Genomic DNA, 22,048 nt, shown 5'->3' on the forward strand with positions numbered 1-22,048 from the left:
TATCTTAAAGGTCAACAAGCTGGGTCTCCTGGGCTACATTATGATCACTCTGCTTTATTTCATTTGATCTGACATATGCTAAGAATAGGCTTAAAAATTTTTTTTTGGGGTGTGTGGGGTTGTTCAAAGACATGGTTTCACTGTGTAGCCCTGGCTGTCCTGGAACTCACTTTGTAGACCAGGCTAGCCTCAAACTCACAGAGATCTGCTTGCCTCCAAGTGCCGAGATTAAAGGCGCCACCACCAGCGGGCGAAAAATTTTTAAGTGATTTAAAAGAGAAGAAGAAAATCTTGCAGCTTTTAAAATTATATGAAATTCCAATTTCGATGTCCACTGATGATGGCATTTACTGTATCTCGGTCACAGTCACTTGTGCATGGATTACCTGCGGTGTCAAAGCAGAGGCGAGCTGCAGCAGCAGAAACCACAGGGCCTTGCAAACCCTCCCGGCTCTTCCCAGAAGAGAGCCCACTGGTCTCCTAAAGATGGACTTTTTTTTTTTTTTTTTTTTAAGTAATGGGTAAAGCTTAGGGGTCAGAATTTCAACCTCTTTCCATCTTTAATCCACTTTTCAGTTCTCTGGAAACATGCTGGTATTTAATTATGCAAAAATATTTCCGAGAAAGAAACGACTCTCTAATCTCTTACTGTATTTTCTGACAGAAACATGTGGAATTCACTCAAAATACATGAGAGCAATGTATCCTACCAAAACCTTCCCAAATCACTATACAATTGTCACGGTAAGTGCTTGACCCTGGTGAAGAGCTGATGCCATGGACAGGAAACTGACTACATCACACAGAAATATTGAGCAAGAACTGGGCAGGCTTCTGTCACACACTTCATAAGTATGTGTGTAATCATACGTGACTGAATTCACGCCGGAAAGGCATGGTTCAGTGTGAGGCCAATAGAGTGCCATGAGGCATTCATTAACCCAAAATACCTAGCATTAGGCTAACTCACCTTTGTGAGGCCATGGCAACCTCCGGCATGTGAGAAATATCATTCTCCTGGACTTTTTGATTGTCCTTTACTTAGCTAAAGGTCAGCTGGGAACTTCCCTGTGGAAAATTTTAGTGTCTTCTAGTTTTTTCATGATTTTTACTCGACAGAATTTTGTTTCATAAATGGACTCATTCTAGTGACATTTTTTTTTTAAAAGATTAAACAGCCAGGGCAAATGGATTCTCCTCAGTAAATGAAAAAAATATAGGTAACAAAGAGTTACTAAGCACACAAGAGTTGGGTTAGTGACTTTGTTCACTGCTGGGACAAATGCCCTGTGGAACTGAAGCACGTAAGAAAAGGCTTACTCTAAGCTCAGTTTGAGGGGACACGTTCCATCCTGATAGAAGGCATGTTGCCAGGAGTGGGAGGCCAGTTGGTCATGTTCACGAGTAGTCAGGAAGTAGAGAGAACAGGAAGTAGAGAGAGAAAAACAGGAAGTAGGTCAGGGCTCCAAGGCCTGGCGGATGGCTCAGTTGGTAAAGGTGTTTGTCCCCAAGCCTAACACCTGGAGTTCCATGCTCAGGATCGACCTAGTGAAAGGAGAGAACCTGACTCTTGCAAATTGTCCTCTTACCTCTTTGTGCTTGCTGTGGAGTGTTCATACCCCCACAACACACACATACACACACACACACACACACAGATAATAAATATATAAATAAACACACACCTCCAGACCCATACCCAGGGACCCGATTCCCATTTCCTCCATCAAGGCTTTACCTTTTAAAGGTCTCCCAGTCTTCCAGAACAGTACTATCAGTCAGGAACCAAGTGTTCGAACAACAGCCTCTGTGGGACATTTAACGGTGAAGCCACAACAGGCATCGATATAAACCAGCTGCTTGATGTCAGTCATTTGCTGCTGAAGCCAAGAAACAGGGTTCTAGGATAAGGATCTGTGTATCTTCCTGGTGTTTAGGTTTGGAGCTAGACTTTTACATTGAAAAGTATGACATTCTTCCTAGGTAGGAAGGAATGCAAATCTGTTGCTATTGCAACCTGCCTGTATTTTATGTACTAAAGTACACTCCTCCATACTTTTACCTTTGTAATAAACATTACAGGGCTTGTATCCAGAGTCACACGGCATCATTGACAATAACATGTACGATGTGCACTTCAACAAGAACTTTTCACTTTCCTCGGTGGAGAAAAACAATCCTGCCTGGTGGAGTGGGCAGCCGGTATGTACCATTCTGCTCGTGGCCTCCAAGCCTCGCTTTCTGTGTGACAATGGCTGAGGTTTCTGAGTTTACCCCGAGTTTCACATCACCCATGTAGGTTCTAATGGCTGCAGATGAGAAGGTTTTACTACTATTTATTATCGTTTGAATTTAAAAGAAACACTTATGGTCCTTTATGTTGAAATTTGGGTATTGTATCATCAGTGTACCAACCCTCGATTTTCTCGGAAAGGTATCTATTTCCCCCCACGCTGTTTTGCAGTTCCTTCCAAGGGGAAGAATTGTGCAATTTTATCAGAGTGAAAGAAATAATGAACTGTTACCACTTTACTAGATGTTTTCTTTGGAGGCCGATTGATGGATTGTAAATTTTTAAGTTATTGTAAAGACAAAATTGAATGATTGTGAACAAATCCCCCCCCACTCCCCGGTCAAAATAGTTGTTAGCAGCAAGTTACAGTGTTTGTACTGAAACAGTTACCCTATTGACTCTCACTCTTTCTAGATTTGGCTAACGGCAATATATCAAGGTTTAAAAGCTGCTGCTTACTACTGGCCAGGATCTGATGTGGCTATCAACGGCTCCTTCCCTACCATGTACAGGAATTACAGCAGGTAGTGAAAAGTGTTTCTGGATAAGAACCCATCTAGGCAGAGATCTATAGAATCAGCTTTCTCATTAATTAATTAATTAATTTGTCTTTCAGATTTTTCATTTATGTGTTTGTTTGTTTGTTTGTTTGTTTGTTTGGTGTGTGTGTGTGTGTGTGTGTGTGTGTGTGTGTGTGTGTGTACTGTGCTCAAGTGTGCCATGGAGCATATATAGAAGTCAGAGGACACATTTCGAGAGTCAGTTCTCATCTTTTTTTCATATGGGTTCCAGAAATTGAACTCATCTCCTGGCTCAGTAGCAGACACCTTCTCTGTTGTGGCTTCATTTTTATTGATGTTTTGTTGCTGACAAAAAGAAACTTATGGGAGAAAGGGATTTATTTAAGCTCACATTTCCAGATTAAAATCTGTCACTGAGGGATGCCACAGAGGCAGGGGCATGAGACAGTCCATAGTCGAGAGCTGGGGGAGAATGAACGCATGCATGCTCACCTGCTTGCTTGTGCCGAGCTCAGTTCCTCCATCCTTATAGAGTTCAGGAGTCCCTGCCTAGGGCCTGGTGCTACCCACATTGGTCTGGATTTCCCTCCATCAATTAATTTTATTGACTTACCCAATGGCCAACCTGATGTAGTCAATCCTTCATTAATTCTCTTTCTAAATGATTCTAGGTGGACAATTAAAAGTAATGATCGCAGCCTCTGGGCCATCTTGCTGTCCCTTTCTTTTTCTTTTCAGTGTTAGTAATTGAATCTTGGGTCACATGATGCTGAGCCTACACTTTACCACTGAGCTACCCTCTAGGCGCATTTGGTCTTAGTTTTGGTCATAATTCTCTTCTCCCAGTTGTAGAGGCCCAAGATCTTAGAGTTGTTGTTTCTGTTCTCTTTCTTATATCCCTCATCCAGTGTTAGCCACAGATGATGCAACCTGAGAGTCTTTTGTTACTGCTCTGCTTTGTACGTTCATCTCCTTGCCTGTGTCACTGGGGCTCCTCTCTAGACACCCCTCTGCTTCCTCCCCCCTCTCATCTATTCTCAGTCATCAGTCAAAAGGGTTCCTTTAAAGTCCAAGTCCAAGGACAGCACTGTTTTGCACCAAAGACTTCAATGCCTTTCGATGCGCATGCTCTCTATATAGCTTCTAAGGTATATTGTTGTAAGGGAGTTGTAGCCAGAAAGCTACTGATGTGACATTCATCGAAAGAACATTTAGATCTTTCAGCTATTCAGATCCTTCTTCCTGAGTACACTCTGCATATTCTTTCTAATGTGCTACTGTATTCTAGGAAGCTAGTGAGAGCAGGATCAAAGAGAGGTAACTGCAGACACTGTTTTGAACCACTTTAAATGGATTTCTATGTGTTCTAGTTTCTTTTCTCTTACTGCGATAAACACTATGACCAGAGTCATCCTACAAGAGGAAAGGGTTTATTTTGTTTATACTTCCAGGTCACAGTCTACCATTGAGGAAAGTCAGGACAGGCACTCAAGCAAGAGCTTTGAAGCAGAAACCATGGAGGGATGCTGTTTGCTGCATTACCCACAGGCTAATGTTTAGCTAACTTTCTTTTCCATCTGCCTCGGGATAGTACCACCTATAATGTCTGGGCCCTCTTACATCAATTAATAATCAAGACAATCCCCTATAGATATAATTACAGACCAACTTGATATAGACAATTCCTTAATTGAGAACCCACTCAAGTGATTCTAAGTGACAAGTTGACATATAAAACCAACCATCACAATATATCAGCCAGAGAGCAAGTCTTTCAGGCCTCTCACTCATCGATTAAATTCTACTTCAAATGCATATTACGGTCTGCCAGTAGACAACCAATAACTGTGAAAGCAAAAATGAGTAAAAGTTAATAGAATGAGTTGTTGATAATTGATGGTTTTCATTTTCGTTGTGGAAAATTAAAGGGGAAATGAGTAAGGAGGAAAGAAAGAACTCTATTGATTAGGCAGAGTTTGTTGAAAGTCTTTCTGAAGTGTTGACAACGGGACCCTTTGAGTACGCCACACCCTTTCAGTGTTCTGGTCACGCGCTGCAGAATGAATGCCTGAAGGTATTAAGTCCCCTCCCTAAGGAAGAATAGATTGACATTGTTTGATTAAACTTTCAAAACTTTTTATTCCAGTTCTGTCCCATATGAGAGGAGGATCTCTACATTGTTAAATTGGCTGGATCTGCCCAAAGCTGAAAGGTAACTCCTCTGTGGAAGAGGGCTCCATTGTGACGTGCATATGGGTGAAACAGAAACTTTCTGTACCATCACTGACGATGTTTCAAAATCTTGAAATTCCCTGTCTGTCTTCTGTCTTTCCTTCCTTCCTTCCTTCCTTCCTTCCTTCCTTCCTTCCTTCCTTCCTTCCTTCCTTCCTTCCTGTTTCTTTCCTTCCTTCCTCTTTCTTTGTCTGTTTGTCTGCCTTTTCTCCTCTTCCTCCTCCTGCCTCCTCTTCCTCCTTCTAACCTCTTCTGGTATTTTAAGAGTAGTTTAGTTAGATGCCAGCCTGAAATTCACTATACAGACCAGGCTGCCTTGAACGTCTTGCAATCTCCCTGCCTTTGCCTACTGAGTGCTGAGTATGAACGGATGTTTCTAGAAAGAAGTTACTCTTTCCAACTGAAACCTTCTCCAAGGCCGATTAACTGATTGGCACTTCAATGACTGTAAAGATTTGGTAATGTCTAGAACCAAATTACAATTTATTTTAAGCCATATGCAGCTCTACAACTAGCCACTCCTTGTCCATCTCTATGTCAGACCTAACATCCTGTGACTAACGGGTAAAAAACAACTTTAGGAATTTATTAACAAGACCCTAGTTTCCACCAATTGAAGGGCTAAGAACGTCATCAACAGCTTCTAGGATTGATAGCAGAGTTGTTTCCATATTTTCCGTAACCCACCTCTCTGATGTTCTCACCAATGTATTTGAAAGGTGTCTTCTTGATCTATGACTTTCTCTCTTCTGATACTATCCGAACTTCATGAAACTGCTTCCGTGCTGGAATGTAGGATTGGTCACTCATATTTGGCTCCACAGAAAACTCTCTTATTATCCTCTTTGGGGTGAGAGATGTGAGTGACAGGCACGTGTCACCATACCAACAATTGGCATTGCTTTTTAATGAGCACTTTTCAAGAATTACTCCTGAGAACAGGTGCTCTGGGGTGGGATGGGGGGGCTTGTTGACATTAACAATTGAGGTACAGTCAGTCCCTAAGAGGAGAGGCAGATATCACAAAGATAGAATTGAGGCAGATATCCCAAAGATATAGAATTGAGGCAGAAATGATAGAGGATGCTCTTCCACTTGTCTCTGAGGATCAATTCCAGGAGCTGGAGGGGCAGGTGCAAGGCCAGGGTCACAGACTAGAGTCAGAATACCGAAAGAGAGTACCAGGTAAACAGAAGCCATCACATCAGAGACCAGCTGCTCACAAAGGAACTAGGCATAGATCAAAGAGTCAGCCAAAGGCCAGACACCAGGAAGTAGAAAGGTCTGCATGCATTGAGAGAGGTCTTACCTACAAGAGCAAGATATGTTCTCACAACTGAGCCACAATAGTGCTGATTCTGGGAAAGTATTATTTCCTTCCCGTTAGGAGACTCTACTCAAGCCAAGTGCATCCACCCACCTGGATGAGGGCCTTACAGAGGGAAAGAGGCAGGAACAGCCGGCATGCTCATGATCTGCAAGATGCTCAAATCTATCTGTAGGCTTTTCTCACATTGTAAATGCATTCCTTTGTTTCAATTTTACCCCTAGACCCAGTTTTTATACCTTATACGTGGAAGAACCTGATTCTGCAGGGCATAACAGTGGACCAGTCAGTGCTGGAGTAAGTTTGTTTGCTTGTTTGTTTGTTTGTTTGTTTCCAAACAAATGGAGAATCATCCAGCTCTAACCTACAAAGTAAGATGGGTTTTTAAAAATCTCTACTGGACACATACATTTTAGAAATACATGAGCTGGGTGGTGGTGGTGCACACCTTTAATCCAGCACTCAGGAGGCAGAGGCAGGCGGATCTCTGTGAGTTTGAGGCCAACCTGGGTTACAGAGTGAGTTTTAGGAAAGGCACAAAGTGACACAGAGAGACCCTGTCTCGAAAAACAAAAAAAAAAAAAAAAAAAAAAAAGAAATACATGAGATCAAGTAATCAAAAGTCTAAAATCTGTATTTTTAGTTTACTAGTTCAATCATGAAGTTGTTAAAAAGTTCTGGGAAGGATAACTGCCTAACTAACCATATCTTGATTCATTTGATTGGCAATCTGATGAAAACTTTGATGTGGCATTGCTAACTCACATACTGAGAACTCAAGGCGAGATACGCGGCATGGCCACTCAGCACTGTAATATGGACATTTCAAGTGAAGTCACCCGCAGACTGTTGTGGTGTGTCCAGCTGTCACTCATACCATACCCACTGTCACTCACTCTCTTCCCAAGCACCTCAGGGGACTGATTCTCTCCGAGCCCTCGTTATCACTGGAGTGGCTGCTCATACCCATTTCTTCATTAGCTAGACCATTCTCGTACAACTTTTCCACATGGCCATTGTCCTTAAATACTATTTCCAACAAGCCAAGCCATGCGTTTCCTGAACCTCTGTTGTTTTGGCCATAATGGGAAGCTTTACAAGCTCCCGGGAGTAAGAGGCCCTGTGGAAACTCATTTAACAATTGTTCTCAGCTGAAATGTAAGCATTTTTGTTTGGGCCTCTTCCTTTGCTATTTACCTTTTTCTTTCTTCCTGTTAAGCCAAAATGGTTCCGAAGGCAAGGCCCTGCTGGGTTCTCACCACCAAAGGGGCCTCTTTCCAGTACCATTCTGAACTTAATACCGAACTTTCCACTTATTCCGGTGTATCTGAGGGTGAATAATTCACCAACTTCAAACCCCTTCTATTTATTCTCTAGTCTAGCTGTTATCTATGTTTGCTGCTCCGAGTGTTTGATAAGATGAATCATTTGAGGAGGAACATTGTCCTGGATGTATCTGCCTCTGCATCTGATTTAGATTAGGTACCATTAACGCCTACTTCTTTTCCTTTTTTCCATGCTCCAGTTTTAAAAGTATTGAGTTTTAAGTTTTAAGAGTAATTATGAAAAGCCCTGCAAGTAAAGAGTGCTCAGAGATGTCTATGAAGAAGCCCTGCTCTAGCAGATGTGGGTGGGATTGCGGCTTGCTGGAGGGTGTTTTAGTCAGGGTTCTCTAGAGGAACGGAGCCAAGGGAATGGACACACACACACACACACACACACACACACACACACACACCTCCCAAATAACTTATAAAGTGAGCTTTAAAATGGCAATGACAGCTCAATCATACCTGAGACACTGGGAACTCAGGCATTACTCCGTCCTTGAAGCTGGGTGCCTCGGTAACTGGGATAAGTCCCAGAACGGCTGCCTCTTGCTGGGCAGCCACAACAGCCAGCTACTCAGTCCATGAGGCAAGAGGCCTCAGTGTTCTCAGCCTGGCACCGGGAGCCCAGAAAATCAGAAGCAACAACAGAGCAAATCAACTTGGAAGAGGGAGAGCCAACCAAGCAAACAGCGAGATGATCTTCTCTCTGAAATGTCCCTTTTTATCTGGGCTGCGACCAGAAGGTGCTGCCCACTGTCAAGGAGGCTTAGTTCAGAAAGCCACCTGGAGAGAATAAAGAAAGCAGTGAGTTAATACCACAACGTTAGTAATGAGTTAATACCTTTCCACACCAGTCAGGACAATTCCTCGGGTGAGGCTTCCAACTCAATTTTAATTTGTGCCCAGCTGACATTACAACCAACCTACGGGAGAGTCTCCCCTGAGTAACAAAGAAAGAAACAAAATGTACAAATGTCCCGATAGAGGGAGCTGAGGATCTCCTACAGTGACGCCCAGAAGGACCACATGCCGACAGACTACTGGCCCCCTTCCCCAAGTGGACAGCACCATGATTGGAAAGGATGGTCATAGCGGGAAACCATTATGGTGAGCTACTCTGTGTCGGGTACTGTTGGAAGTGTAGTGTGAATAGTCCCTCGCATCCCTGACTAGGGCGCTGAGAATCAGAGAGAAGGCTCTAAAGAAGCCTGGAGAAGGAGGCCAACACCCAGTCATGCAGATCTCTGCAGGCCAGAGTTCGGTGGGCAGCACCGAGGCGTTGTTATTAGGAAAGTGGAATGGCCAGTTCCATGTCTATTTAGAGAGCATTTTTACCGGGCAAGAGGAATGCAAAAGAAGGAGGGGGAAACATCCTAGTCTCTGCAGTAGTCCAGAACAGAGAGGGGGTAGTAGTCTTGGGCCAGGGAGGAGGCCAACGTCAAGGATGGAAGGGGGTATGTTTGAGCATCAGTTAGAGGGTAGACGTGACGTGACTAGGTGTGAGATGGATGAGCAAAGATGCGCTTCTGCTTTCTGTCATATGCAAATAGGTGAGTGATGGTGGTTCCCTTGACATTTATAAGCCTACCACAGGGGGATGGTTGGAGTGTGTGTGTGTGTGTGGATGCTCATTATGCAATTGAGGTAACTATGATGTTCAAATGAATATAAGCTTTCAAACGGCAATCGACTATGTATTGAAAGCTGAGAGCAGATGAAGAGCTGGAAATTGGTAGCAGGTAGATATGCACAGAAGTGGAAATGTCACGTGGAGGGAGTAAAGATGAAGACAAAACCCTATGTAAGATTCACAACAACAGGAAAAATGGGTGCAGAAGCGTTGACGGCTTTGCAATTTTAGCATCATCATCATCATTGTTAATTGTAATCACGTTTTAAATCAAAGTTCCTAAAACCTGTGAGTTAAAAGCACCAGGGCTCTTTCAGCATGCTTCGGCCCATGCACTAAGCTCACTAATTTGTTCTAGATTCTACACTCATCAAAACCTATCTTCCTCTGCTACTCTGAGGAGTTTCTGGTGGGTCTAACGTTCTGCGAGGCTGGGGTGGAGAAGGTAATGTCTCAGTTCAGAAAGTCTCCTGGAAAGAGTGAGGGAAGTAACGAGTTAATACCACGAATTTTTTTGCTGTTAAAGGAAGCCTTTAAGATTAAGATTTTTAAATTACTGAAATTTTGATAGCTTAGGCGATATGTGATGGGAAAGTTACACTTGAGCGGGCTTAATGAAATGGTCGTTTAGAGGGCGCTGGGATTTGGCTAGTGAGGAAGCCATAGGAGTCCAGAAACTTCTTTTATCTTTCTTCTTCTTCCTCCCTTTCCTTCCCTTCCTTTCCCAATCCTGTTCTTCTCTCCTTCCCCTCCAGCCTTCTATTCTATCCCCTTTTCTCCTGCCCCTCCCCTCTCCTCACTCACCTTCCCTCCTCCTCCACCGCCTTCTCTTCTTCCTCTTCCTCCTTTTCTTCCTCCTTCCTCTTTCCTGTCTTCCTGCTCCCTTTCCTGTCTCTCTCTCTCTCCTTCCTTTCCTCCTTCCTCCCTCTTCCCACAGAGTCCTACTGTCTAGTTCAGGCTGCCACTGAACTCTCAATCCTCTCGCCTCAGTCTCCTGAGTGCGGCTTTATTGTCAGGATGGCTTAGTATGGAAGATGAAACTCACACAGATTGGTCTTCACGAGTCAGTAAAAGTCACCTATTACTCATTATCCAGTAAGGAATCTTTACACCTTTAGTAGGATGAAAAGTTGGGAGGAACAAGTTGTTCCGGAGAGAGAATTAGAGACAGATTAGCTTCAATGTTGATAAGGTTCACACACATGGCAGAATTTCAGAGTACTGGCAAGTGCTACTGTAGAGAGATGTATGGAGGAGGTTATGTCTGGGAGGATGGTGGGGCTTTGGGAAAGCATTGCTATGTAGAGCTTCCAGCAGCTAGATCCTCAGTGGCTTTAAATTCAGACTTACAGGAAAGAAGTTGCAGATGCAAAGCACAATCCCTCACCAGGATTTCATATACCATTCCCACAGTGATCATTGTGAAAGTGAACCATCAAGATTCTATGCAAAACAGAATTTTCATTTTCTTCTCTTCCCCTGGTGCTAGAGACCCAGCACCCTGTGTATGCCTGCAATACAAAAGAGAAGCTGAGCTTCCTAACATCCAAACCACAGCTATAAACATTCTGTTCCTTTTCATTAAAGTATTTTCCCAATGCTGCTTACTTCTTCCTTCTACAGAGCATAAATTCCTAAAAGATGCCAAGGTGAGTTAGCAGATGTGTGATGAGTTGGGGTGTATGGATCTTGCCCTGCAAGAGCTCACATTGACCTTGGAGTAGGAAGGATACATGCATGTGTGATTTCAAGACTGTGGGACATCCAGTGGCAGCAGTGTAGCAAGCCCCGGGAGAGGACAGAGGATGAGAGCCAGCTCTTGATGTGACTGGGAGACGTGGGTCGGATGATGACATGGAAAAGGACACTGGGATCTGGGACACTGGCCAGCTAGATTGGAAACACCCTGAGCCTGAGAGTCAGATGAGCAGCTTGGAGGTGGTGACAGATTAGTCTAAGACAGATCCTGGCTTGGTTCTAGTCTTTTTGTCTCTTAGTAACTGTGGCCCATGAGAGTGCTCAGTCTTTTCAAGGGGACATTCCACATCCATGAGTGAGGATTCCATGTGAGAATTAGCTAATGTCTTCAGCTCGGTCTGATTTGTAAAATGCGGTTTCTAAAGAAGAAAACAAAGATGATAATTGTAATAACATGAGAAACAAGACTCATTTTCCTAATCCATTACTATGATACTTTCTTTTTCACTAAAAAATACTGAAAAATGACAACTTTGAAATTTCATTAAACTTTAGGTCAGTTCAATGTACTATGTTGATAAAGTTAAGAGAAATTGTAGAACACAGAGGCTATGAACAGTTAAAAGAAAATGAACCCCAACTTGATAGTCAGAGATAGGCATTGTTTATGTGATTTGGTATATTTCTGTAAGTTTCCTGTTCATTTGTTTTTACTTAGAAAGGGCGAGATACTTACGTACAAAACCAGGGTTATGTAATATGAATGGCTGAGTTTACAATTTGATTTTCTTTTGTTAATGTTTAACATGGTGTTGTGAGCATTTTCCTATGCTTTGTTCTCTTTAAAAATGTTTTATGGGCAGGGAGAGTAGTTTGTCTTGCCTAGCATGTTTGTGGTTATGAACCTGAGCTCCAGCAAAAACAAACACACACACACACACACCACACACACACACACACACACACACACACTTTGTAAGGACAATAGCATATGCATCTTAAAATCTGGGTATAATTTACTTTTACTAAATTAAAATTGCAAGTCAATAACATTGTAGGTGAATTTTTCTATCTAGACCGCTGATCAGCTGTGTCCTGCCAGCCGTTCCCCAAATAACCACACAGGGACTTAATGTTAATTATAAATGCTTAGCCGATAACATAGGCTTATTTTTTAGCTAGTCTTATAACTTAAATTAACCCACTTCTAAAAATCTGTGTGCTTTCCTGGGGCTCATTTACCTCATGTATGCACTTCCTTCCCATCCTACCCACTCTGCGTCTCCTGGCGCCTCCTCTGACTCTGTCCTTCTTTTTCCCAGGGTCCTCTCAGTTCGGCTCTCCTGCCTAACCTTATCCTGCCTAGCTATAGGCCAGTCAGCTTCTTTATTAAACCACAGTGACATATATTCACACAGTGTAAAGGAATATTCCACATAACATGATAGGTTTCTTTGCATGCAATATTTGCATAGACATTGAATTATCAGGTTGTGGAACATACTGCTTTTTAATGGTCTGGTCTCCACCGTCACATGACCTTTCAGAATGTATGCAACTCTTTGGCTCTTTTAGAAGTACCCAGATTCATGCCTCCGCCATCAGGCATTCTTATGAAAACATCTGTAATGAATGGTGTTTGTTGGTATTCAATATTCTTTCATATATTATAGCCTTTAGTTAGATTTTCTTTGTAGGAAATGTGGTCCAACTTTTTTGTTATTATTTATAGAACGTGAGAGGATTTATCTTTGGTAACTGTGGTGACAGGTGCTGTCTCTCATGTTGTACTTCAAACTGCAACAATTTTAGAGACGAAGATATGCTTAATTTTTCCTTGATGGGGTAATGACTTAGTTAACTGAAACAACTTGAAATGGCAACTTGAACTTTAAAAACTTTTTTTTCTAGGTAATTAAAGCCTTGCAGTTAGTTGATGATGCCTTCGGAATGTTGATGGAGGGTCTGAAACAGAGGAATTTACACAACTGTGTCAATATAATCCTTCTGGCTGACCATGGTATGTTTTTTTAAAAAATTACATTTTATCATTGATTATATTTTATCCCTCCAAAGATAATAAAAAAATGATGGTGAAATTTTAAATCTGGATTTCCAGATGTAGACATTATTGAAAAAGTAAAGAATGGATTTTGTGGTAACTCATGGAAAGAGGTCTAAAAATTCTACCTTAATTATTTAATTGTTCTGCATATCTGTCCATATGCTTTACTCTCTGAGAAGCAGAGTCAAATAGAGTTAATAGCAGTTACCAGGGATGTGGGCCAGGGATGTCGCTCAGTTTACAAAGTCCTTCAGGAGGCCTTTCAGCCATGATTTCTTTGTAGTAGTTGGCTACGCTTTAGTGGCTGCCGCACTTTATTGCATGGGGGTGTCTTACGGAGCTCCCTGTATTTCTTAAATTATATGGTAAGTGTGCATTTAAGCATTTTTCTTATCTACAAAAGCCCTGCCTCCTCTTGTTACCCAGCTCAAAGTTAACTTTTGAGTTTGTTTGTGCTAAACAGGAAAGGAAGCAGACCCCTCTTCCTGCACGCCAATGTGCTCATGCTTAAACCGCCTCCTTGCCCCACTGATGTCCAATGCAAAGTACATCGAAAGCTTCTAAAATGGTGCTCTCTATCTTTGCCTGCTGCTTTGAAGCTACAGGAAGGACTTTTCACGAATGTTTTATTAAAGGAAGATGTTGAAAAATTTGCGTGCAGTCTTAAGAATCTGCCCATTTAAAAAAAAATTCATTAACAACTGGTTCTAGAGAACACGATGCTTACATGAACGTCAAATGTATCTTTTGAATCCTTTAATTCATCTGTATTAAACAAATGACCTACTTAGTTTTTCCTACTGGGTCTCATTTCATGATGAGGAGTCTTCTCATCCATCGCCTTGATTTTCAATTTCTGCCATTTGCAGAATAACAACTGAATAAACTGTACAAATGCTCACTCTGCTTGTCTTTGACACATATATTGGACATGAACAAAGACAGACGATTGTTATCATTTATATGTATATCCATTGATGTTTTTATTTTATTTTAGGAATGGACCAGACCTACTGTGACAAGGTGGAGTACATGACCGATTATTTCCCTGAGATAAACTTCTATATGTACCAAGGACCCGCCCCTCGCATCAGGACTAGTAATATCCCTCAGGACTTTTTTACGTGTAAGTATGAAGAAAATGAAGGGAAACGTTGAAAGAGTAACCGTAGTTACCACGTTCTGAGAGCCCGTCAAGACTACAGGCTCCTTTGTGGCATTTTGGGAAAACCACACAAAAGCACATGAGAAATCCCCCCATTTAAGTGTAGTTAGTCTACGTGATCGGTGGTGCCTCCTCACACCGTTGGTTCAAAACAGATCGTCCTCCAGTCTTTAATTCTAAAGTAATTCTTCGATTTAAGAAATTTTAAGCTAATTTTTTGAGATCACAGCTTTGGATAAATAGATATGTGTGTCAAATTTGCTATAGGTGTGTGCATTTGGGTCAGTGACTTATATGTAATGTGATTTATCTTTTTGTTTTGAAACAGTTAACTCTGAAGAAATTGTCAGGAACCTCAGTGTAAGTCCCTTTTGGAAATTTTTATGGTGAATTTCCATGTTTAAGATCTATTAATGTGTATTGTTGTTGTTGCTGCTGTTAAAATACAGGTATATTCCTATTGTATGGAATTTATTAGTTTATTATTGTTATGAATGACGCTAAATTGTTTTAAGTGTGCGTGGCAAAGAGTCAGAACAAAAACAGGAAGATGGAATATAAACTATTGAGGATAAAGAAACACTGAATACATGGTTAATGTCATCTGTAACCTCTTGCAAATTCAGAGATGCTAGCACAGTAACCCTTCAGAACTGATAAGCAACCTCGCCCCCTACCGGTGAACTGCGTACATGCAGCGCTCATACTGGAAGGCTTTGCGCTTCCAAGTTTCTTCAGGCTTCTTCACACACAATTGTTTTCTTTGTGTCCCATCGCTCAATGATCTGCATGCAGCTGAAGTTATGCTGGGGAAGAGGAGCGCATCTCTGATATCCGAGAGGCGCAAAGAGTTGAGGAATGAATGCAGGCTTTGAGGTCCTTCCCAAGGTGTCACATGTGCAGGCTTGGTGTGGAGCTGCATAGCCTGGGAGGACCGGGCTGCAGTTCTCCTCGAAGTGGTTTGCTTTTCCTGGAACCCCGTAGTAGCGCAGTCTCAAGCAGCCCTGAAGCGGAACCTCCACACTATGCTAACGACGATGAGAGACACGTTTTAACCTTAAACCTGATGTCTGTGCACCAAATTCTAAAACACGAAGAATAGCCAGGTGCTTCCTCAGAACCCGTCTTCTCTGGATTTACCTCAGCTGCACACCCAGAGAAAACGTGTGATCGGTCCAGTTACCTGCCGATCTCAGAGACGGTGCTCTGTTCTCTTGTGGGGAGCTGTACTCAGCATTGCCACGTGCCGGCCAGGAAGTGACAAAAACACTGATGTAGAGAGTACGAAGTCTAGAAAAGATACCGAAACAGGCAACCGAACAGAAACAAAGCAAAGAAGCAGAAACCTGGCAGAAGTGTGCAATAAATACTTCCCCTCTGTAAGGGGGCCTCGGAGTGGGTATAGAACACGTCCAGACACCAACTTCTCAGGCCCAAGGAGATTTATTACCCCAAGGGCAAGTGGGGGACGGGGTAGGGATGCTGCATTTAGATCGGACATCTTTCTTTGTTTCGTTCGTTCTTTCTTTCGTTCTTTCCTGGAACTCACTCTGTAGCCCAGGCTGGCCTCGAACTCAGAGAGATCCCCCTGGCTCTGCCTCCCAAGTGCTGGGATTAAAGGCGCGTGCCACCACCACCCGGTTTAACAGGTGTTTCTTGAGGAGAAAGGGCTAAGTCTAGGGTGAGTTGGTAGGTCCTGATTGGACAAGTTAGCCAGTGTGGCCAAATAATGGATTTTGGTTGCTGGACCTTGGTGTTCAGTCTCAGGATTGAGTCGGTGGTAAAATGAGGGACTAGGCCTTGGGGGCTAGCTTTAGGTGTGCCATCTAATAGTTTAGCAAGGGAGAGGGGAGGGGGGAGGGCTAGCCTGCTGGAGCCATGCTTGCCATGCCGGGGCCTGTTAGAGGGCCCTTCACTTTCCTCCTTGGTTTGATCATGTCTCCTTACTCTCCCATTGCCGACATCTCTTTTAAATTTTGTCTTTATGTCATATCTCATAGTCCTCATTTTCCTCCTGTAAGTTGCCTAAGAGATAAGAGTGACACAAGGTTGATAATTAAGATGAGATACTATGGTTTAAAATACACAAGAATAAGAAAGAGGAATTTTCATTTCCTCATATTCTTACTTATGTGTATGTATTTTTTTCCGATTTTGTTTCTCATAGAGGTTATGAAAGTTTCTTTGTAATTCTGTTTCTCAATTCTCCATGTTTACTTTGCATGAGCAGGCACGAATGTGATTTTCATTTTTAAAGTTTTAAAATGATAATTATTGAACAGTTTTTTAAAATAAAATTTTACTACTTTGTGATGAACCCGTGCACTTTTACAAATAGGAGAATGTATTTAGTTTCAAAAGCTATTTAAGTGATTTGTGAGCTAAGGGAATGGTTATTTATAAGTCAGATGAGTCGATTTTGATGGGATTTTTGGGCACAATTAAACTGACTTGTATATTTGTATCCATATCTATTAACATATACAATTAGACTCAAAAGTTGAAGTTGTCACTATAAATCTACACATAATTAATTTTCTGTCAAAAAAAAGGGAGGAGAAATTTGTGGTAATGTAAGATCAACACCCAAGAATACAAATTTAAGACAGACATTAACCATTTAAACAAAATTTCAATTTCAACATAATGATTGCAGTAATGTTGCATAGTGATAAATATAACATGATTATTATATTTGGCTATGTGGATAAGAGGGTTAACATTTCTACCTTATTGGTTAATCTTAAAGCCACTTACTTGGAAAATATTCATTTTTGAAAATTTATGTGTATGTTTGTCTGAATGAGTTTATGTGCTCATGTGCTTGCAAGATCCTGAGGGAGTCAGAAGAAGGGATGGGATGGGATCCAGGAACCGGAGCTACAGGTGATTGTGAGCTACACGTGGGAGCCGGGAACTGAACCCCGGTCTTTGGCAGGCACAGCAGGTGCTCTGACTGCTGAGCTATTGCTCCAGCACCAAATCCACTTCTAAAAAATCGTTAAAAATTGCCTTGAGGTTTTTTTTTTTTGGACAGAGTTTCTCTGTGTAACAGCTCTGCCCATCCTGGAACTCACTTTATATAGACCAGGCTATCCTCGAACTCACAGAGATCTGCCTGCCTCTGCCTCCCGAGTGCTGGGATTAAAGGCGTGTGCCACCACTGCCCGGCTTAAATTGAAGTTTTAGAAGTTAGTCTGCATATTTGAGGTGTTATGGAGAAATGCTCATCTTTTTTTTTTTCCCCCAGTGCCGGAAACCCATTCAACATTTCAAACCCTACCTGACTCCTGATCTGCCGAAACGACTGCACTATGCCAACAATGTCAGAATCGACAAAGCTCATCTCATGGTGGATCGGCAGTGGCTGGCTATGAGGTTTGTCTACTCCCAGCAGAGATCTTGGGTGGTCTGCTTGTTCAGCTCTGCCCTCCCACTAGGGGTGAACTCTGACTACCCACAATGCCTTGACCTTTTTATGCTACCCAGGACTTCCTCTTTGCTGATTTTTTGTTAGACATTTGCTCTTAGCATCTTAATTTTCATAATACAGATCAAATATAAAGGGGGGTTGAAAATGCTTAGAAGTGCTCCTGAGATATGAGTGACAGCACATTTCTACCCTGACAGATAGACAGACAGCTAAGGATTTGTCATCATCCAGGCTGAGGGTGGCCATCGCCGGAATGGTTAGCTGGCTCTTTAAGACCATTGTCTTCCTGGCTTCCATAAAATAGTCTTTTGGTGGCCCTGGTCACTAATTGGTGGCGACACATCTGAGTACATAAGCCAGAGAACAAATACAGATCTACTTTCTTGTCATGAAGGGATTCCGATTTTTGTTGTTTTTTTGAGACAGGGTTTCTTTGTGTAGCTTTTGGAGCCTGTCCTGGAACTCACTTTGCAGACCAGGCTGGCTTCGAACTCACAAAGATTCATCTGCCTCTGCCTTCGAGTGCTGGGATTAAAAGCATGTGCCACCACTGCTTGTTTTTTTTTGTTTTTGTTTTTGTTTTTTGTTTTTTGTTTTTTTGAGATGGGTTTTCCCTATGTAGTTCTGGCTGGCCCGAAACTCAGTATGGAGGCAGCCTGCCTCTACCTCCTGAGTGTTGGAATTAAAAGTGTATGCCACCACACCTGGACTGATACTGAGTTTTAAAATATTATTTTAGCATTTTTTTTTTAAATGTATGAGTGAATATCAGCAGAATCAGTGTTGTTCTGTATTTTCTGGCCTAGTAGGTATCAGTGCAGCTTAACCTGGAAATGCAGTTTGACCAGACCATACGCAGTTCCTCACTTTGTCACTAGATGGCAATAGACTCTCCTTGAGAATGGGTTTCTTAGTCCTTTGTGTCTTCTGCTTGGGTATCCTGGTTCAAGACCACATTCTCTGAAAGTATTGCCTTAAATTAAACTACTATTAAACATAAGGTGTTAGTAATTTAATATATCTAAATGGAGGTACGGTCTCTTAAGTATTTACTGTTTGGTGTATAAAATCAAAGAAGTCAGGAGGTCATTGGTACATAATGACCTCGGATTATAAAAGGTGGGTCCGGCCACCACAGTGCCTCTAGGTACCATGTGCCAAAGCCCAGTTCCAAATGACGGGCTTTGTATCCTTTTCAAAAACTGGCAGTGAGGTCTGGCCAGTATCAGCCTGTGCGTTCAAGGCTTGCCTGCCCATGTAGCTACTTATGGGACTGGCTGGGGAAAAAAAAACCCTAAGTTTTTGCCTATCAAGTGTTTTTCTTTTGTAGAATAAATTTTATTGGCAAGTGTGTGTGTGTGTGTGTGTGTGTGTGTGTGTGTGTGTGGTGCATTTGTGTGCACATGGGTGCACAAGTGTTGATGGAAGCCAGAGGATATCTTCTATTATTGCGTTCTAACTTACGTTTTGAAATAGGAACTCTCACTGGACCTGGGGTTCACCAACTGGCTATAGGCTGACCAGCTGGGAAGCTCTGGCGATCTGCATATCTCCCCAACCCCCAACCCAGCACTAACATGAACATACAAGGTGTACAATTATGCCAGGCTTTTTTTTTGGGGGGGGGGCTTGTTGTTTGTTTGTTTGTTTTTTGGTTTTTTGAGACAGGGTTTCTCTGTGTAGTTTTGGTGCCTGTCCTGGAACTCACTCTGTAGATGAGGCTGGCCTCGAACTCACAAAGATCCACCTGGCTCTGCCTCCTGAGTGCTGGGATTAAAGGTGTGCGCCACCACCGCCTGGCTGTAACACATCTTAAAATAATATTCTCCAACATAAGCAAGCATGTGTATGTGTGTGGGGCACATGTGCCATGGTGTGCATGTGGAGGCAGAGGACGGTTTTCAGGAGTTGGTTCTCACTTTCCACTGTGCTTGTCCTGGAGATTGATCAGAGTTCAATCAGGCTTGATAGCAAGTGCCTTCATCTGTTGAGCCATCCTGAAGGTGGAACCTTCCAATCTGTGTTTACTATTATTGCTCCTTTGTCAGTGTCCTAGAGGTAGCAATCCTTAAGTTCTCTTTGTAAAAGCTAGAATCCTCATTCTTTCTGTCCTGCTCTTTGGTTTATTGATGGCTGTGGATTTGACCATTAAAAGGTGTGTATTTGGTTATCAGAAAAGTAACTTAGAACACAGAAGCTATATAAATAGTCATCAAAGCTTGACTTAGAATAACAACTTGTATCAGTCCACTGACCAGTGTGTTACCTCTTCACAGGAGCGCAACAAGTTCAAGCTGTGGAGGAGGCACACACGGCTACAACAATGAATTTAAAAGCATGGAGGTAATACTACAGCTTTAAAGAACAAACACATCAATAGTGCGATAAGAAATAACTAACAAATAAAGAAGGAATGTGTGGTTTGGCAGGGTGGGCGAACTGCTGTGTTGCACAGCGAAAACGTAGAGCCCAGTAAGGTTTGGGGTATCTTTGAGGGTGGTGTGCAACTTTTGTGAGACAGAGTCAGAGATCCTGGGGGACATTTGAGCAGAAACTCGAAGATGAAACAATTTTTCCAATATTTAAGGGAAGAGTGAGTGTCCTATGCACAAGAAATAACCAATACAGAGACCCTAGTTTGGCGTTCATCATTTGTTGGGGACAAGGGAGCCTTGGCAAACTACTGGAAGGTGTTTGACTCTGGCTGCCGCTGATTGGGAAGGAGGAAGCAAGAGACAGGCTGGGCATGCAAGTCTGCAGTGCATATTAAATGTTCAGGAGAGATGTTGAAGAGCGTGAGAGTCTTTGCTGGAAAGTCTCAGGCACAGAAACTGTTTAAAACATAGAGATCCAGGTGCTGCGCTTGGGGGGTTGAGTACAGACACAGAGAAAAACCAGGGACTCAGTGCAGGGCATCTCTATTTGAAGCCGTGGAGGAAACACTCACAAGCAAAGAGACACAGAAGTAAGTGATAATGAGGAAGAAAACAAGGAGTTTGTGGAGCCTGAAGCCCAGGGAAGGAGCCGTGAAGAAGGGTCCCTGGAGAAGGCACAGCTCACACTCCTCTGTAATAAACCCTCACCGGACTTGTGGTCTCTGCAACCTGGTTCTCCTACCTTTGGAAAATTAGTTGTTTGGGGTACTCCATTAACCAAAAAAAAAAAAAAATTCTGTGTTTGCTGCTTTACCTTAGTTGTTTTCAATCTTAGATAATGAGATCTGTCAAATAATGTCAAGTTAGAATTGATTAATTAAATATGAATCAACGTATTGGGTCTTGCTACCCCACAAGTAAATGAAGAGGTGTCAGAGAAGATGAGTTTAGGAATTTGTGTCGATGCTTAATGCTCAAAGCATCAGCATTTCCCCTCAGGCATTGCAGTCTTTGAGCAGTGATATGTAAGGAATAAGCAGAGAGCATAGTGTGATATGATGAACTTTTAATGCATGTTTGTAGATGTCCAGGAATTATGCTGATATAGGTTTCCTACTGTTGCTTGCTTCCTCTAATCTGCTGCATGTGAGGAACTGGGGAAGCAAGTTAAGACAGAAGCAAACACAGCTTGTATCATGGTTGAGTGGGATTGGTGCAGATCACAGGTGCAAATTGTTTTAAAAAACATTTCTCATCTCTAAAAGAAATTCTTACAGAGGTCTAAGGAACAAATAGGGAGTTGTCCCAGAAGGAAACATGTAATGAGTCTTTCTCTGTCCTGCCATCCAGCTCCCAAATAATGACACAGAGACTTACTAATTATGAAAGCTTGGTCTTTAGCTTAGGCTTGTTTTCAACTAGTTCTTATAACTTTAATAAAATTAATTAATCTACATTCTACCATGTGACTTTGACATCTATCCCATTCTGTGTGTCCAACTCATTCTGCATCTGGCTCATCTCTCCTTTCTCCTTCCCAGAGTCCTCTCTGTCCCCAAAGTCCTGCCTAACCTCTTCCTGCCTAGCTATTGGCCATTTAGCTCTTTATTAAACCAATCAGAAGGTACCTTGGCAAAGACACATCTTTATGGTATAAACAAATATTCTGCAACAGAAATGTATGTCTCTTCATATACTTTGTCAGTTACGTTAGATGTCATCTAGTGTTGCTGGAGGGCTTCTCTCCAGGTTCCCCAAGCCCCGCAGTCCCACAATCCACGTATAAAATAATCACTCAGACGCTTATATCACTTATAAACTGTATGGCCGTGGCAGGATTCTTGCTAACTGTTCTTATATCTTAAATTAACCCATTTCTATAAATCTATACCTTGCCACGTGGCTGGTGGCTTACCGGCGTCTTTACATGCTGCTTCTCCTGGTGGTGGCTGCAATGTCTCTCCTCCTTCTTCCTGTT

The 22,048-nt window shown here is 42.3% G+C and overlaps 1 protein-coding gene across 1 annotated transcript in view; it reads left to right on the forward strand.

Moving 5' to 3' along the window:
- The window catches only part of Enpp3 (ectonucleotide pyrophosphatase/phosphodiesterase 3), a 77,890-nt gene that overhangs the window by 29,093 nt on the left and 26,749 nt on the right, over positions 1-22,048 (forward strand). The window contains 10 exon segments of the mRNA XM_028877404.2: positions 665-744; positions 2,083-2,202; positions 2,708-2,817; positions 4,961-5,026; positions 6,598-6,670; positions 12,944-13,052; positions 14,095-14,223; positions 14,591-14,622; positions 17,513-17,640; positions 19,972-20,038. Of these exon segments, the coding sequence (XP_028733237.1) occupies positions 665-744; positions 2,083-2,202; positions 2,708-2,817; positions 4,961-5,026; positions 6,598-6,670; positions 12,944-13,052; positions 14,095-14,223; positions 14,591-14,622; positions 17,513-17,640; positions 19,972-20,038 (914 nt within the window).

Source organism: Peromyscus leucopus, chromosome 8a (assembly GCF_004664715.2).
Source record: "Peromyscus leucopus breed LL Stock chromosome 8a, UCI_PerLeu_2.1, whole genome shotgun sequence".
Taxonomy (NCBI): Eukaryota; Metazoa; Chordata; class Mammalia; order Rodentia; family Cricetidae; genus Peromyscus; species Peromyscus leucopus.